The following is an 18,783-nucleotide window of genomic DNA, read 5'->3' as shown; positions in this document are numbered from 1 at the left end:
GATCAAAGTTCTCTGAGATAACGCAACATCCACTGTGTGTTTATGGTACCACAGAGAAACCAGGGCTCGCAGACTTCTGCTTCGCACAGGGAATGAAGATACAAAGTCTCGGACTGTTAGACAACTCAAGTTTAGAGCTTTGCACGCTGTTTACTAGTGGATATGAAAAAACTGATCTGAGACGGACTTGATACGTTTTGTCATTTGGATGTTGTTTGCGGCAGACTGGCCAGAGACATGAACAACATTTATTCGGTTCAGGCGGAGGAACCAGAGAACAGGAGCAAAGTTAAAGAGTCCTTCACATTTGTGTCGGAGGAAAAGAGGAATGTCTGGAAGGACGGTAGAGAGGAGCGGTCGGAGCCCTCCTGTTGTCTGAGCGTCAGCCAGATCTCCTACACAGTCAGGTAACTGCTGCAGAAACAGCCTGCGAGATCAGACAGCATTCCTGGGTCAAGCTTAGTTTAATTTTGTGTGGTTTGTTCCTAGTGCTCCTGAAAATAAATGGACACAAGCAAATCTTTGCCTAGAGGCTGTAGAATAAAATAAAACACATTACTGATTGTTAATACTGTAGATTCATATTTATGTTTAGATACATGGTGATCATTTTGAGTGGGGATTGATTCAGTTCTGTGAAAAATGTTGCTCATGCCCTTGTTTGTGTTTGTTTGTGTGTGTGTGTGTGTGTGTGTGTGTGTGTGTGTGTGTGTGTGTGTGTGTGTGTGTGTGTGTGTGTTGTAGTGAGCGTGTGGGTCCATGGTGGGACCTACCTTCCTACAGGAAGCGATGGACTCGTCAGATCCTAAACGATGTCTCCTTCCATGTAGACAGCGGGCAGATCATGGGCATACTGGGAAATTCAGGTCCACCCTCTACTCAGTCCAAAGTTTGAACAAAAATAATAAATAGGTTTAAATTAACGTAAACAGTGGTTCAATTGTCTTTTATGAACATTTCTCTGAGTGGTTTATGTATTAGACACTGCATCCAAGAAGAGATATATGTTTGATCACGTGTGCAGGATCTATAGTGATCACTACCTTCAATGAGACAACACTCTTTCTTCACAATTAAAAGAGAAAACCCATGCAGGACAGATGTACTTATTTGTGTGTGTTTGTGTTGTAAAGGCTCAGGAAAGACCACGTTATTAGATGCCATCTCAGGGAGGATTGGACACCGAGCTACTCTGCTGGGTGAGGTCTTCATAAATGGCAGGAAACTGAAGAGAGAAGAGTATCAGGACTGTTTCTCCTATGTACTGCAGGTAACACACAGAAACACACAAACATGTCGGAGAGGACTCATACAGAATACGCTTTCGTTAGGTTTTCTCAATGTTTCAAACTGGGCTCTCAACACTACTCTGACAAGAGATGAAAAGAATTTTTAAATGATGATGTAGTGTAGTGAGATGATGAGATGCAGTGTGGTGAGTTTCCTCTTTACCTCTGTACCTCATTATCTATACCAAAACATCTATAGATTTAATACTAAGGGAAAAAGTTAGTCAAAAGTTATAAGCACCTAATCACATCCATACACATGAACATTTCACTTTTCCCAGGCTCTGACCACACACTGACGTCAGGTTAGACTTTACCCGACAGTATCACGAGTGAGCGGCCACATGCAAACACTTTGTATGTGTTTGAGTTGTCTGTGGTTTTACTAACCACCATTAAAAACAAAATTAAAACAACATTTTAAACAAACTCCTGAAAGGTTCCTCAGCCTCTGTATGAAATTAACTTAAAACCCTTGATAGCCTCCTCATACACTTAATCTCTCAATGAGAGGTGCTCAAGTGTATCCACGGCCCGAATTAAAAACACTGGTGTAAAACTGGCCTCGCTTCCTTTCAAATCATCTCTCTCCTCTCGCTGATAACACGCACCCCCCACCCTGCCTCCTCGGCTCTCTAAGCCTCGTCATTAACTCCCCTTGCTAAGCTGAAGATGAGGAGGTGATATGAGCTGCTGATATTAAAGTCATTCAGAAGAGAGACTAAGGAGAAGTGGGACTGGGAGGTGCCATGTGTTAATTGAGGCAGGCAGGCGGTTCAGAGGGTTCAAGCAATGTGTGTGTGTGTGCACATGTTTTGTGCAAAGGTATATTATAGTTGGTCTCATGCATATATGAACATACAACATAAATGGATGTACATGGATGTGCAAAGATGCTGTAGATAAACTCTCTTTAAGATTTGAGGATATTGATTCTAAGGGTGTAGAATCAGAATTGGAAAAATGAAGCACGTTTCCATCTTATCTTGCATTAGGATGAAAGAACCATGTGATATTGTTCTGCCTCGTTGCATCCTCATGGGTTCCTCCTGTTTCTTTTCATTACTATCTCCCCTTCTCTCTTTGTCTCCGTCAGAGTGATAATTTGTTGAGTTATCTGACAGTGGAGGAGACGCTGACATACACAGCCCAGCTCGCCCTGCAGAGACACTCGGCTGAAGCGATCAAGAAAAAGGTGAATTTTTAGAGCACGTGCTTTGTGAGTTTTCCTTTGGCTAGACACTAGGCCAAGGAAAGGACACAAAGGAGATGAAAGGCATGGGTGTGGAGAATTCTTGAAACAGTATTTATATCTTTATATCATCGAAAAGAGAAGATCTGCATTAGTTGGGAATATTTGAGGAGGTACATGACCTACCTAGCTTGTCACCTGACGCTTTGACCTCTTGCTTCTGTGCAGGTATCCGCCGTGATGGCCGAGCTGAGTCTGAGTCACGTGGCCCATAGTGTTATTGGAGGTCGTATTTTCCCAGGGATCTCTGGGGGGGAGAGGAGGAGGGTCTCCATAGCCAGCCAGCTACTTCAGGACCCAAGTGAGTCTACCTCTGTGGCTGGGATAAGCCTCAGGAGGAACACAGGAACTTAAATGAGGAGATTTTGAGGTGATAAACTGATGCATTAGAGCTTAACTGAGCTTTGAAACGTATTATGTGAATATATTTCATACATATACTCTTAGAAGCAACAGAACCAGAGTCAAGATTGTTTCCATCCTGAGATCAGAAGAAAGTTCAGCTCCAGACTTTTGGAAGTCCACTCATGTGAAAAACAAAGGGATCTAAGAGAGAGTGGAATACGAAAAGGACACTGAAGGGGATGAAGGGAGAGATGGAGAACAGTAATGAAAGGCTGGGTTATCACACCAGAAAGGGAATGAGCAGAGACTCACCTCTTTGTGTGTGTGTGCTTATCCCAGGTATAGTTTATCAGGTCTACAATCCTCGAGGGAGGATGAAGGGTCTCAGTCCTCATTCAGGATTAGAATAGCCATGGACACACACACACACACACACACACACACACACACACACACACACACACACACACACACACACACACACACACACACACACACACACAGTCACACACAGAGTAATGAGGAGTTCCCATTCGCTGCCTCTCCAATCAACCAGGAAATGAATTAATCTCACAATTAAAGCATCTGCTAATTCCACTCTGCTTTCATAAAGCAAAGAGGCAATCTTTTAATTGTCCTAATTAGAGTAATTAACTAAAAAAAAAAGAACTCACTTATCTTCATAAGTTGAGTCGGCCCCGCTGAGAGTCCTGCATGTGCCACTTAATAAAAAGTACATTTAAAAGTTCCAAACTTAAAAGAAGGAAAAAGTTATTTGTGTCTTTCTCTTGTTCTCAATGTTTCAACGTGTGTCAAACTTCCATGGGGGTGTGATGGTGTCATTGGGGTAATGTCGTTGCAGGGGTGATCCTATTGGATGAGCCGACCACTGGCCTGGACAGCATGACCGCCAATCAGATTGTGGTGCTCCTGGCAGAGCTGGCCCGGAGGAACCGTATCGTCATAGTGACCATCCACCAACCACGCTCCGAGCTCTTCAGGGTGAGTTTCAGGAGAGAGACTGACTAAAACTTCCTCACATTCTGCTGAACACACATAAGCATCAGACGTACTTTTGAAGCCATTTCAACTTGTCATAAGTGTGTCTGCGAAACACATATGTCCCGCAGGTGTTCAGCAGGATAGCTATAATGAGTCGTGGAGAGCTGGTGTTCTGTGGGCAGCCAGGAGAGATGGTGGACTTCTTCAGTCAATGTGGTTATGAGTGTCCAGAGTACTGCAACCCATTTGACATCTACGGTACTGTATAGTACAATCCTGGATTATTTCTAAACAAAAAGAAATAAAGAATATGTAGAGAACAGTATCTTAAAGAATGAAGCCTGAGGATCCCAGTCGTTAAAATATCCCAACTGCTGTGACTACAGTTGACTTCACCTCAGTGGACACACGCAGCAGTGAGAGGGAGGCAGCCACGTTCAGTCGCATGCATGAGATAACGTCATCCTACCAGAGGTCTGCCATCTACCAAAGCATGCTGGGAAAAATAGAGCAGAGCCTGAAGCGGGAAGAGAAACCAGTCGTCCCCTTTAAGAGCAAAGAGTCACCCAATGGTGCAGCCAAACTGGAAGTTCTGCTCAGGTCAGTGCCGAGCAAGTCTTCTATATCAAAGTGGATGTGGACATTGTCCATAAACAAAATAAATAATAAGGAATTTTTATTTAAACTACAGAAATTATTAGGTTCACATTTTGGTGTTCTATCTCTGCTTTTTAGAAATTCAACAAAAGATTATTCATCCGTTCATCTCATTAAATGTGTTTACTTGTGTGTGTTTCTGTGTATTTATAAGGTTATCTTCTGTGCGTGTTTTGCGTGCAGGCGGACTTTAAGAAACCTTTCCAGAGACAGAATGGGTGTTCTGATGCGTCTGTCCCAGAACCTGATCTACGGCCTCTTTGTGGCCTTTTTCGTCATGCATCTCGACAACGACGTCACCAAGGGTGCCTTGCAGGACCGCATTGGAATCATCTATCAGAGCATTGGTGCTTCGCCCTACACTGGCATGCTGAACGCTGTGGCACTCTGTGAGTTCCTCCCACACATCTATATCTGGGGGAGAAAAAACTCCGAGCTTTGGTGTTGTCCAACAATTTCACACATCAGTTGTGCTCGTTGTGCTCTACATACTCACATAAACAACAAAAACAGCTTGTCCCTTAAGATGTTCTTCAATATTTTCATTGATTTCTCAGAGTGAATGGATCTTGATGAAAAGAATCAGGTTTCCAAATATAAATCTGGATCTAGTGAATTTAAAGGTGGTTTAATAATGCGGTAGGTCTGAGGTTTGCACTCTGCTGAGTTCCATTCTACTTGAATCATTATTATTTCAAAATGTATCCTTCCATTTATTGTTATGGTTCTGTTTTCAAATCAAATGTTTTAACTTAACTTTAATATTAGAGACAAAAAGACAAAACTTTAACTGTGTAGTGAGCGAAGTCAATTCAGCATTTACATAATATTTCCATAACAGTCCATCAAACAGCATGTGTCTGATAAGATCGCCCAATAAATATCTACACGAGGTGGACATGATGACTTCAGGGACATTCTGAAGCGCGTGTGGTCAATCACCTTAGTGAAAGTGATGCATTATCTTTGTTAAACAGCATGTTTGAAGCGTCTTTATCGCAGCTGCATAAGCTCACTTATCTCTTGTTCTGATGCGAGCAGTATTTTTCTTCTCTTCAGCAAAAAATGTGTAAAGTCTAGCTTGGATTTCACTTGGTGAAAGCGTCATAAGAGATTTCATGTACTTTGAGAGTCGCTGTTGGGTCAGATTAAAAGATTGAGCTAAAGGTTGTGAGTTAATCTATAGTTGTATTATAGATTAGAACAACTGTCAGCAGTTTTCTAGCAAAAGAGCTTCCATTTCTACATGATGTGCACAAAAACTGATGTGTAACCTTCTGTTATTTGCTGTCAAGTTCCCACTGGCTTTTCTCAGTTGTTTGACAAGTTCAGTTCCAAAGGGAGAGTGACCTTTACTCCATTTAAAGCACAATGAACCCAGGTGCCTTTTTATCCAAAGGACCTATAGGACCTATGATATAGTTATATATACTACTGTATTATCTATGTGTGCTTGTTTTGTGTCCTTCTGGTATTTATAGCTGCTGCTGTGACTTGTAGTAACCCTGAATGAAGACATACACTCACTTACATGCTACAAGCACAAAGGGACAAAACAAAGCTGAACCCCAGCATGAACATCAACTTAACTAAGAACCAAAACCAACACTATGTTAACAGCTTTATGTGATTCCTATTGTGGATCTGACCAATAATTATTCTAAACTTCTGTGAGGTTTATCTCTGATCTTGCGACACTCTTTATGTAGACAAGCAGGGCAAATAAAATATTATTATTTTAGCAAAATGCGATAAGGTTTTATAGGATCTGTTTCATCATATGCTTTGTAGACAATATACACTACAACTTAAAAGATGATATGGACAATTATATATTTAAAGGTACAGTGTGGAGAGTTTTGAGCTGAACACCTCACCCTCCCCTCCCAAACATGAAAGAGAACCTGTGGTAGCCTGCATTTGTCATAAAAACTCAAAAGGTGTTTAGTTTGTCCAGTCTGGGCCACTGTAAAAAACATGGTGGCCTGCGTAGAGAGGACCCCCTCAATGTAAATATAAAGTATTTAAATATAAAGTATTTAAAAATAAAGGGTCTTTTCTGGGGTAAAGAAAACTAAAATTCCTACAATTAAGATGAAACAAACTGGTGAAGACATCATGAGGATTATTTTACATTAAATCTTACACACTGGACCTTTAACTAGTGAATGTTGATGATCTCTTTAATGTATTTCTCAGTGAACAGCTGAGTCCGAAATCTCAGCTTCAAGGCTCTGGCTGTTACAGATACTGAGGATAAGAGATGTGATAAGAGACTGGGCAGGAGTCACATTGGAATTTAAAAGGTAATTAAAAGTACTCCATAAGCACCCAAACAGCCCGAGGTAATGACTGGGGATATCATGGTGACCTTGACTCTCATGGACAACAACTGATAGGAAACAGAGACGGTTTTAATAAGATGTCTGGATAAAAACCAAGAACGCCTGCAAATCTGGAACTTTGACAGCACGAGTTCACACGATAAAGACAGATCGGTAAACTGCTCTTCATTAGTGATTGTGTTTTAGAGAAGGGATAAAGAAACATTCATTATGTGTTTCAATAATGCAGCTCTCTTTATTTGTATTATGAAAAAGGTACTAGTCCACCCAGTGACTATTTAACTGATGATTTGTACCTCACTTATTTATTGGAGTCACTTCAGAGCTTCACTTTCTTTTATCTCGTCACATTATCTGCTACGTCTTATTCAGTCTCTCTCTCTCTTTGTCCTGTACAGTCCCGGCGTTGCGAGCCATCAGTGATCAGGAGAGTCAGGATGGTCTGTACAGTAAATGGCAAATGTTCTTGGCCTACATCTTCCACATCCTGCCCCTCAGCATCCTGAGTGTCGTCATCTTCACCTCTTTCCTATACTGGTCGGTACATAGTGTGTATGAGTTGTATCAACCTCTCTGAGCATTAACTCTTATTTTAACTCTCCCTAAATTCCTCTCAGGACGGTGGGGATGCACCCCGAGACCTTACGGTTCCTGTGTTTCACTGCTGTGGTGCTCGTACCACATATCATAGGTGAGTTGATACAGTCAAGGGGGAAATATTCTTCCACTTCAGTGAACAAGCTCCCGAGCATTGCAGTGATTTTCAAGAACATAAATAGGAAAATAACAAGAGCTCATCTCTAAAATTCTTATCCTTTAACACTTAATTTATTTAATGTCATATTTCCGCTGTTTCTGGCCGTTACTATGTTTATTCTCTGTTCTGCAGGCGAGCTGCTGACTGTGGTGTTATTAGGAGTGGTCCAAGACCCGAACATGGTCAACACTGGAGTGGCTCTGCTCAATATCGCAGGGATCTTGGTGGGATCTGGCTTCCTAAGGTGAGACACCAATATTCTTAATTGAATCATTAGCTTGAAGTAACTGTTTGTCCTTGTCAGGTCTTCACTGGAAATAATTGTACTGTAGTAGCCAATAGCAGCGGTAACACACTTTCCTTTCCTCCGCCATTCAACAGAAGCACTCAGCAGATGCCGAAGGTCTTCCAGTGGCTCAGCTACCTGACCTTCCAGAAGTACAGCTGTGAGCTGCTCATCGTCACAGAGTTCGAAGGACTCAACTTCACATGCAGTACGTTTCTTTTTTTTTTAACCCTGGACCATCCTGTTTGTGAAATGAGGTCGAAGACTTTTAGTATAGGTCAAACACTGTGTTCCAGCCAATTCCAGCATGATTTTTACCTTTATATGAATATAAACACTGAAAATCACTAGAACACACTTCGTCAGTGCTTATATGCTGTTTATATATATATATATATGGTGCATTTAGCTAAAACCATTGTAGTCTGCAACAAGGCTGCAATTAATACATTTATGAAGGCTATAATGTTCAGTAAGTGTTCATTCATCCTATCAGGAGGCTGCAGTTGATCTGTGGTGCATTACACCAACAGGTGTTTCCATTATTTTGTTCACCGTTAGATCAACAAGGCTAAATAATTAACTGTAAAACTGATGCATTTAGGATTTACTGCAGGATAGATGCATCACACTGTATCAGTGTTCAATAGATGTACCTAATGAAGTGTAAACTAAAGAAGAGCTAAAAGATTAAATATTGGCAGGCACCGATTTCTGCTTATCAGTTTTACATTTTATCTGATGCTCTTTTTAAGATTGGTTTCTACAGTGGGTTCATAGATCACATAGGTTCAAGGACACTTGGCAGGGCACACTGAGGGAAACTCATTGGCCGTGTGACGTGTTGTGTTGCAGATATTTCCAAACCTTTGCCGGGAGCCTGTATGATCACTCATGGAAGTCAGGTCATCGATGAGGGATATCCAGGCGCTCTGTCGAGATACACACTAGACTTTGTTCTGCTCTACTCCTTCCTCCCTGCCCTCCTGCTGCTCGGTATGATCAGCTTCAAGATCCGAGACAAGCTCGTGCGTCACTAGAACCACAGACCTCAACTGAGTTTGGTTCAGAGGATCCAACAACATATTAAGGGCACATTACTAACAGTAAGATCATGTTGACTGAAGATGAGCTGAAGTATTGTGGCTCTTACTAACTCATCATCTGCATTTGCACTTAATCCTTGTCCTCTAACATTCAAGAAATATTACTTTTAAATTTTAAAGAAAGTATAGTTTGTATATGTGTACTTTATATACTTATGATGGGATTAAAACCACCTGAGAGGTCCCAATACCTAAACCAACAAAGCAGCAAGTAACAGATTCAACCTGAGGCTCTGCATAGTTCAGAGATGCAGCTTCTGACCGGAACAATCAAGATTTGCACTGTTGTAAAATTATTATTTTTATATGAAAGTAAACAAAGTCTTACATGAAAAAACTACATGTAACTTGAGTTTTAATACTATATATCACCAGTACAATTGAATAACAGTCACTGGAATATTCACACTGTCCAAATGTGGCTCATGTATTGCATGTTTAACTTTGTTCATATACTGTGATTATTAGGTTTTATTAATAGAAAATAATACTGACTGTAATAATGGAAAATCGTTTATTTTCTAGAACATTTTGTCATCAGTAAACTGTACAAGTAGTTTTGTAACATTTAAAGAAAAAGTAGATGTGTACAAGTAGTATGAATTAACAAATATCAAAAAACAACTGACACCCTAGAAATAAATAATGTATATATAATGTTGTGTGTGGCCATGAAGCTGATGATCTGTCAGGTCTCCAGTTCCAATCCTTTCCATGACTTGGCTGCATTTCTCTTATACTGATCCAACTCCTGAAAGACAGGTGCCGTCAGAATAACAGGATCATTTAAAAAAATTGCTAACACTGAGATGCCTGAATGCTCATATGACATCACAATACAATACAATACATCATTATACTTGTTTAATAGTGAACACGGAAATATATATATATATATATATATATATAGAGAGAGAGAGAGAGAGAGAGAGATATTGCTTAAGGAGGTATAACTAGGAGGAGGAGGTATGATCTTCATATTTTGTCAAATGTATTGTTGTTTATAAAGTGTTTAAAACTCTTAACTCTAAAAGAAGAGTTTAAAACTACAACCCTCACTCAGGAGCACAAATCAGTCTTGAAAGAAATGATAATGCGACATTTGTCGTGATTTATATAAATTTTATCTTGATATCATTTTTGGCCATGTCGTCCAGCCCTGTTGGTATAAAATGTAATATAATGATAAATTAAGGTAATAGGTGTATAATCCCTCACAATTTTCACTGAAACCATGAAAACCTGCCTCTCTGAAAACTTCTTTGCCTCCCACATAAGGAGACGTGTCTTTGCAATACAACACAAACTGAGGCCAAACTATAAAAGGTACACAAGTTAATTAGTTTGTATAAAAGATATCTGTTCACAATCTGTCCTGACAAGCATATCTGTTTAAATGACTTCACTCTTTCCATTGAGTGGGAATCAACCTTTACTTCATTTCTCTGACTGGATCCTCGGATTATTCATCGGATGCAACATCCAATGGAAGAGCAAGAGGAGCCAGAGTCAGGCCACAGTCAGTCACTGATAACGTTGTACGTTCGGAGTTTATTACTTGAACAGGTTACTGTAGTTCAAGTGCCAGAGTGGCAACCAGTGCAGGCCAACGAGATGACATCTAATCTCTGACTTTATCACAGCCTGGTAATGATGCCGCTGCAGGAACACTACTACATACAGACTACTGTCGGACAGAAGGTTACTTTAGAACATTGGCCTTATTTGTGCTGCGGAGACAGTTTAAAACAGTGGAAAACCTTACTAACACAGCAAACAGCAGTGACAAAATATTACAGTATAAATATATAAATACAGGATAACAAATATAATAATTATAGGCTCCTTGTTTTATGGCTGAAATGTCACTGTCCCCACTTATATTAAATCTAACCACTTAATCAGCTAGAAAATGTGGCCCCATGTTAGAGATGTAACTCTTTTTCATTCCTTCCATTAGTGTCTTTTCATTTCTGTATAATTAATATAATTACTACTTAGTAAGTCAAAGGTCAAGGTCACCACAGATGAGTAAACAGGAATATTTCATGAACAAATTGGTGCAGATGTTGTACCTGGTCTTTCTGGGCTCTCATGGCATCAATCTGAGGAACGCTGTACTGTGGGTCTTTGGCTGGATCCTTCAGTTCCCTCTGTTCACTGGTACTCTGATGGGAAGGTTAGATGGACATATATTTAAAACTGACTGTGTAAAGACGCCCATTGTTCATGTAAACAAGCATATGTATGAGAAAAAATACTGAGTTTTACGTACACACAGTCAGTGTGTGTGTGTGTGTGTGTGTGAATACGGCTGTTGTGTATGAGGGTGTTAATGTTCTTCAGTTGTATTTTGGAAGACAGAGGTGTCACCAGTGACTGAGCTACCTCTTGAGGGAAAACACGCTCGTAGACCTTCTTCCAGAGATCCTTTGGGTTTTTGGCGTGCAGAGAAGTTATGTCCACATCAGTAGCAGCAGGACTGCCTGAAATAACAGGAGGACTATTTTACAAACAATAATTCAGCCCTGGTCAGGTCAACAAATGTCAAGGAAGGTGTATTTCTGTCAATACAGCGTTTTATTACATCTAAATGCATTACTGCTTTTTTACCACTGGATGGGGCTGGGCTCACCTATTTGACTGAAGGAGTCAGAACCTGCTGGAATGATGAGAGGCTTGGTGGAGTCAGAACACACAGTTTTCCTGATAGAAAGAAGAAGAACTGAAATAAAAAACTAGATAACGTGCAGAAACATATTCAATTCAATTTGTTTGAAATGTTTATTTAGGTGTGCAGTGATCTATTGTATAAACTGTACACTCCATTGGGAGTGGTCTCTTTAAAATGGTTCATACATTGATTACCCAAAATGCCTGATAAATACTATTGTATGCTGTATAATTGATCATAACCCTGCTTAAGTATAAATGCAATTGGGAAGTCCACCAAGTCTTAGTGACAGCATCAAGTAACATGTTTAGAAAAACTAATGAAAACCAGATGCACTTCTTAATATTCACTACCAGTTTGTACCCAATGCTGAGTCCTTACCCTCTGTCCACACCGAAAGCCAGGTGGGAGAAGAAGCTCTTGGTTTTAGACATGAGGCTCTCCAACTTGATGCTGGTGAACTGTTGAAAAATGATTGGCACATGAACAGAAAGAAAAGTACAAAGTGGAGCAACAGTTGTTTGAATGGATAGATTCAACTGCAAGAAATAACATTGTTAAACTCACAATTAGAGAGGCAGCGTAGTAATGGGCAACAAAACGGAGTGTCTTACTGACCACTTTCCTCTTGTCAGAGTCAAAGTCCTGCAACACATATGAAAAGAAATCTCCCTGTGACTGTTTTACACAAATGATGTAACAACAGGCAGCAGTTTCAGTTTACTCCTGTCTAACTGTAACTTTAAACTACCAAGAACAACTTCTGTGCCTGGAAAAGCTTTCAGCTGTGTTAATTCATGTTATTTCAACACAATGTAAAGTGATACTGTGAAAGAAGTTATCAGGTTTGAACTGTCTTACCTGAAAGATGTCATACTTGCTGCCAATGATGAGCAGTGGAACAGGGAAGGGACTGATCAGCTCTCTGTCCTGGCAACAGAGTTAACAGTGAATACAGGATACATCTTATTTATAGACTAGAAGCAGGTGGAGTCCAGATAAAGGTCATAATTCAAAGACATAACAGGTATCATGTTGAAAAATGGAAAGTGTAATGAGTTGAGGTCTTACAGGATAGTCTTTAGGTAAGACACGTGTTGCTGAGTGGACGGACGACTGGTGTTTGGCTCCAGCTTTGGCTTTCTCTGCTTGTTGTGCCTGTGAATAGACTTTCTCCAGCTGAGCTTGGGCTGCCTGCAGCAGCTTCTCCATGGTTCCCCACAGGGAGTTGGGTTTAGACAGGTCCAGAATGAGAATGACAGAGAAAGACCTGGATAAAAAAATGGTTGTTCTTTTTTTTACTGGCAGGACATTGCTGTTCAGAAACGATGCTATAAAAAACAATAATATTCACATTCAGAACATGTCTGGTCTGACATCTACAATATATATAAACAATGTGATTTCAGGAATGTGTGTGACTGACATACCTGATACTGGCAGGAGTGATGGGGATCTGGACCAGGTCTGACAAAGAGGTCCCTCCTCCCAGCTCCCACAGGTGAGCTATGTCTTTGGGCTGAAGGAGGAAACCACCATGCTGTGATTTCTATCAACCCACCTCATCTCAATTCATGGTCAACTGTACACATGCTACATTTTTGCAGCATTGAAGGAATGGGGTATTTACTGATGGAAAACCAAATGAGTATATAGCAAATCATCCCTCGTGACACATAAGCGGACAGTGAGCCTGGTGCATTGTGGTAAGTGTGTTTGAGAACTGGAAGTTGCAATAAAATAGTTTGTTGTCTTTTGTAGCTCTGTATAAGAGTTGACACACAAACACTTATCATCAGTTATGTGTATTTATCCAGTTTTAAGAGTCTAATCCAATCCTGTAAGAACTGACTACACCTGCTTACTGTGCTGTGTCCTCGAGCCCGCCTGCCGAAGGTGTATTCCAGTGCCAGAGTGGGCTTGGATGGTTCGTCCCTGGTGATTAAAACATGCATTGTTAGCCAACAACTCAATCTATCCACAAAAAACCCACCTCTTTCAAAACGTTGTTGCTTTCCATCTGATCACACTGTGTTTTTAAACAATGGCTCAGATGCCCGTCTGTGTCATGGCCTCATCTCCATTCTCTGAAGACCACAGTCAGGCGTGGCTGAAGTTTTGAGAGCTACTAAGCAGAGATAGAGTCTAATGTTTCATTCTGTTTTGGGTGAACTGTCTCTCTGACACACGTCTTCCTGGAGGTTTTAAAGTGAAGGTAGATTTCCTGAATTTCAGATGAAGGTTGTTATCTTCACCACATGTACTCACCTGTCCAGACACCTGAGGAGAATGGACGTTTTACCCTGAAACAAAGCACACGTGAGTTTACTACCGATAACTGAGGTAGTTAAAAACAAGGAGGGCACAGCTGTGTGCTGTCCGGGAACATGGTGGACTCACCCCAGACTTGCTCCCCATCAGAAACACGCTCCTCTCGCTCACCGTCTCTCCTTCGTCCTCCTCGCCGCCTCCGCTCTCCCGGTGGCGGACCTCGGCCGCAGCCAGCTCCCACAGCGTGTCGGAGCTGACAAACAGGAGGAAACTGAAGCGTCGGTTCGAAAAACACCACAAGTCTCACAATTTCTGAGAGAAAGTCATGAAACAATATGTCAGCGGCCGTGTCAAGTTGTTTTTTACCTTATTTTTGGCATCGAACTCGATATTTTACTCTCAAACGTTGACAAACGAGCTAAACGAAGACATTAAGGTTGAGCCGCCAACAGCGTTGCCCCAGTAACGGCGCATTTTGATGACATAATAAATGTTCTTACTTCACAGGCATTGTGGGAAATGTAGTGCATTCGTTGAGACGATCACCTTGTCTTGACAAAACAAGGATTTTAGACATTGGAAGTTAAAATAATCTACTTTTACTTCGCTGATTTATTTAAAATATCATCTCTTAAAAAAAAGATATCAGGATATTTTTAGTCTGGGTGGTATGAGAAGAAAAAAATAATTTGGAGCTATTAGTGTTGTGGTCTTTGCACTGAGATTCAATTGTGTTAGATTGATTTATAATTGTTATTACTTTTTGCAATATTATTTATATCATGGTCACTTACTTTGATAATATTACTTATACACTTTACATTACAATACTTTTTATATCATGCCACTCTTTTTATCCTCAGTACCCTTTTGCACATTGTCTGTTGCAGGTCGATTGTTTTCTTTTTTACTGTGTAGGTTACAGAAATTTCTGTCTGTTGTTTTGTGTTATTGCCTTTTCCATTTTAATTTCTGTAGTGTATACTACACTTTCTCTCTGCTGCTGTAACAAGTAAATTTCCCCGTTGTGGGTTGAATAAAGTATTTCTAATCTAATCTAATCTATTAGTTGGAAGTATAAGTCAACTCAGAGTCAGACTGGGGATCCTCGTCTTTAATAAGTTCGCAGTCATACATTTATTTTTCAGTAGCAGCAAAGCAGCATTTCCACCGACTTCAGGGTGACCACGAGCTGCTAAAGGTCAAGCAGAACAATTCCAAATGAAATGAAAACATTCAAATAATATTTGACACAACACTATACATGAACCTACATTATCCAGTTTGTAGCAGTGATTTCTTACAGTAGAACAGCCGACATCAGCAGTGAATCAAAAACCGGCATTGTAGAGATGATCTTCAAATGTTTGGGTTAAATACTTTAAACTGCAGATGGATGACAGTGAGTCTCTTTTTTTGGGTGAGAAAGATTTAATATGTCATGTCTTTTTCCTGGGCTGGTCACAATAGGGAACATTTTCTAGTAGAAGGCTCTCTCTGGGTACGAGCACTGTGAGAGACAAGAGGGAGAGAAAAGACTCAGCAAGTACATATCATTTAAAATTCATTACAATTTGACAGGTAAGAGAGATTTATGATTTATTCTTTGCACAACACATGCTACATTCTAGCTTTAAAAAGGGCAGGGGAGGAGTGGAACGACATCATACATAGCGTGTTATCTGCGACATGTTCCATTTGTAAAACGGTCTGTCGAAGAACCGCTTCCACATCTGAGCCCATTTTGATCATCTGTAAAAGCAGAAGAGATTTTCAGGAGGATAAGGGGACAACTGGGCCCCCTGCACAAACATGTAAAATTTCCCACATAAAAACATAGCAGTGGCTCCGCTGTTTATCGTTTACCCATGAATCCAAAGTTCTGTTATTGGTTTAAAGGTGTGTTAGAATTCAGCTTGTTAATATTTCTATTTGCTTGCAGAAGTCCTCACTGTAGAAATGGAAACTGTACCTTTGCAATGTTTTCTTCTGATGTTTCATCTTTGTTTTTCTGGAACTCCTCATTGATCTTTAATCTTGCAGCTTATGGAAGAAAACACGGTTATGAATTTTTAAACTGCAGACCCTGCACTGAGTTATCCAATGTAAACTTAAAAACCACACACAGCTCACCTGTCAGTGCTCTGCTGTCGTCTTTGAATACAGTCATTCTTGTTCTGTGCAGCGCTTTAAACACGCTCAGGACCTGCATTTATTTTAATAAGAATTAAATTAAAGAAAATGGAGGAAAAACAAAAGTCATAGTCTCCATTGAGTTCATCACCTACGATGTTGAAACAAACCCCTTATAATAAAACTTCAACTCATATAGCAGCAGATAACTAGAAATGTTCTGACGGTGGACAGGTTGGTGGAGTTACTATTTGTTTCCAGAGGTGTTACAAACTTGCAATAATCAGATTCTAACTGAATTGCTCTTATATTCACGATCACATTCCCTTCGCTCAACATTTAATACTTGACTGTGAAGAACAACATATTCTGTGTCTGCGTAAAAAAGTACAGTGTCTTGCTGTGTTCCCTGGATTCTAGTGTCTCCTGCTTCTCCATGAACAAACTAACTGTTCTTTACATTTTCAACAAACATTTTCCTTTTTGCCACCTTCATCTGAACTCATCTGTTCCACTGAAGCTTTACATTATCAAGTCAGTCTGAGGGTTTGTCATTGTTTGCTTTGCAGATGCGTCCTCTGTTAACCTTCCAGCTGTAGATTTACAAAAACAACCACACCGACGTGTCTGCGGTGAACCCCGCTGAGGGAGCGACAGGGAACATTGTGCTAAACATGTTGTTTTCTGTAAAAACACGGTTCCTCACCTTCACGCGAGTCCCCATCTTGACTTCAAACTCACTTCCGGTGTCCAGGAAGTATATTTGTGTCGACCAATCAGGGCGGACTTTTAAAAATGACGCGTTTTTGTAGTCAAAGCACGTGCGGCGTAGTTCTGCTTTCATCTGCGCCAACATGGCGGACGAGACAGCAAAAGCGCAGAGCGCTCAGCCGGGCGGAGACACGATATTCGGTAAAATCATACGCAAGGAGATTCCCGTGCAGCTCATCTATGAGGACGAGCAGGTAGGCGTTCGATTTTCACACCGAGAGGAGGTTTGCGTGGAAAGAGTCTCACGTGGCAGCGGGAATGTGCAGTTAAGCTAGCTGGCGTTAGCTCTGCGATTATATATAGAAGTGTGCTGTGCAGAAAAAAGTTTCCGTGCTGATTTGATGCAGAGGAACATCGCATGTGACGCGTGTTTCCTCTGCAGCTCCTAACATCTGCACACAGCTGGATCTCCACATGTCACACATGGCCACGTCTGTCTGCCTCCTCCCGCTAAACCATTCATCAGAACCAATCAGGTTTTTATTACCAAGGAATTTAAACTTTAAATGTGAAGCCACCAGTTTCCTATTTAGACTTAAGAATAAAAACAATGTGTATATCTGTCAAGGGACCCGAGGAAGCTCTACATGTTTGACATATTTAAAGTGTCACGGACAGAGACGAGGACAGACAGTGTCATGGACAGAGACAAGGACAGACAGTGTCATAACCAGGTCATATTCATACAGTGTTGGTTGCTGTGTCCATGCATTAGTAAGTTGAATCACTTAGGAAGGTTGTGTGCGTGTGAAGCAGCTGCGCAGATCATAGAATCCAGAAATACTGGTCCAGTTAGATTGTTGACAACATGGTGACGCGATATCTGCAGTGTAAATATCCTAGTCATGATGTGTAGTGGTTACTATGGTTACTACACTCTGGTTTTTAGCGCTGATGTTGTGTTTTGTGCATCCGTCTATCTGTTTTATATATAACACGTTGTAAACCATCATCAGGGTATCTTCAGGTGCTGTACAAGTGCACATCGACATGTGGACTTGCTTGTGTTTCTTGAAGATCTCTCAACTAAAAGGCCTCATTGGGTCGTTGGTGTCCCAGAGTCTTTTCTATGAGTCACCGGTGTTGGGGTGTGGTTGGGTATTGAGCTTCCTGGGGAGAGAGCGTAGGAGTGGATTGTCTCATTTATCTGCAGAGCCTAAATTCTTCCTCTGAATTTGTTCTTCTGTATTTCAGTGTGTGGCCTTCCCTGATATTGCTCCTCAAGCTCCCACTCACATCCTCGTCGTCCCTAAAAAGCCAATTGTTCAGCTGTCTCAAGCAGAGGACACTGATGCTGCAGTGAGTATGATCACTTTTACTTTTTGTTTTGTCTGACAACTTTCTATCAGTGGCCACTAGATGGCGTCCTTTACAGCCAACTTGTCTGAGCGTCCATAGTCCTTCATGTATATTCAGGCCTGTGTGCTTTTTCACCGCAGCGTCATTCATAAATCCTCTCTCTGTCTCTTAGTTGTTGGGCCACTTGATGATGGTTGCCAAAAAGTGTGCTCATGATGCGGGTCTGTCCAACGGCTACAGAATCGTCATCAATGACGGGCGAGATGGAGGCCAGTCCGTCTACCACATCCATATCCACGTCCTGGGTGGACGCACGATGCAGTGGCCCCCTGGATAACCTCCGTCACCCGACACAGACCATCCTGCCATCAGTGTGCACATCTGTTAGCCTGGAAACAAGCACTATTCAATTTAGACTAAAACAAGTCGTCACGTGAAACATGTCAAAGGGAAACCTGGGAAATCACTCATAGTAATAAAATGCACTTCACAACAACAGAGAGTCGTGTTTTCTTGCTCTAAAATTATTCAGATCGCACAATTACAGAATGCATCCTTTAAAACCACGAAGAGAACTTATAGTTGTCTATTCTTTG

General features: G+C 40.9%; 4 protein-coding genes across 4 annotated transcripts; 2 read left to right on the top strand and 2 right to left on the bottom strand.

Moving 5' to 3' along the window:
* The first annotated feature begins 19 nt into the window (after positions 1–19).
* abcg5 (ATP-binding cassette, sub-family G (WHITE), member 5) lies at positions 20–9,692 on the top strand. The gene is made up of 14 exons (XM_020091478.2): positions 20–407; positions 745–866; positions 1,134–1,270; positions 2,386–2,484; positions 2,710–2,842; positions 3,749–3,888; positions 4,017–4,146; positions 4,275–4,488; positions 4,729–4,934; positions 7,289–7,427; positions 7,508–7,581; positions 7,780–7,891; positions 8,029–8,141; positions 8,789–9,692. Exons 1-14 carry the CDS (start codon positions 238–240, stop codon positions 8,971–8,973), a joined length of 1,974 nt encoding a protein of 657 aa, XP_019947037.2. The 5' UTR covers positions 20–237; the 3' UTR covers positions 8,974–9,692.
* On the bottom strand, positions 9,535–14,488 carry dync2li1 (dynein, cytoplasmic 2, light intermediate chain 1). The gene is made up of 13 exons (XM_069538659.1): positions 14,351–14,488; positions 14,114–14,237; positions 13,982–14,016; positions 13,579–13,648; positions 13,144–13,232; positions 12,785–12,983; positions 12,575–12,643; positions 12,281–12,358; positions 12,095–12,174; positions 11,675–11,745; positions 11,428–11,525; positions 11,115–11,207; positions 9,535–9,790 (listed from the first exon to the last, which is right to left on the bottom strand). The coding sequence occupies exons 1-13, from the start codon at positions 14,362–14,364 to the stop codon at positions 9,728–9,730; spliced, it is 1,083 nt and encodes a 360-aa protein (XP_069394760.1). The 5' UTR covers positions 14,365–14,488; the 3' UTR covers positions 9,535–9,727.
* A 595-nt stretch (positions 14,489–15,083) lies between these two features.
* Positions 15,084–16,973, bottom strand: lyrm7 (LYR motif containing 7). The gene is made up of 5 exons (XM_020091491.2): positions 16,824–16,973; positions 16,118–16,190; positions 15,957–16,027; positions 15,655–15,736; positions 15,084–15,494 (listed from the first exon to the last, which is right to left on the bottom strand). Exons 1-5 carry the CDS (start codon positions 16,971–16,973, stop codon positions 15,424–15,426), a joined length of 447 nt encoding a protein of 148 aa, XP_019947050.1. The 3' UTR covers positions 15,084–15,423.
* hint1 (histidine triad nucleotide binding protein 1) lies at positions 16,947–18,683 on the top strand. Its single transcript, XM_020091502.2, has 3 exons — positions 16,947–17,082; positions 18,083–18,187; positions 18,360–18,683. The coding sequence occupies exons 1-3, from the start codon at positions 16,972–16,974 to the stop codon at positions 18,522–18,524; spliced, it is 381 nt and encodes a 126-aa protein (XP_019947061.1). The 5' UTR covers positions 16,947–16,971; the 3' UTR covers positions 18,525–18,683.
* The last annotated feature ends 100 nt before the right edge of the window (positions 18,684–18,783 follow it).

This window comes from Paralichthys olivaceus, chromosome 14 (assembly GCF_024713975.1).
Source record: "Paralichthys olivaceus isolate ysfri-2021 chromosome 14, ASM2471397v2, whole genome shotgun sequence".
Classification (NCBI taxonomy): domain Eukaryota; kingdom Metazoa; phylum Chordata; class Actinopteri; order Pleuronectiformes; family Paralichthyidae; genus Paralichthys; species Paralichthys olivaceus.
The sequence above is the reverse complement of the archived record's forward strand: the minus strand, read 5'-3'. Positions and strand labels throughout refer to the sequence as shown.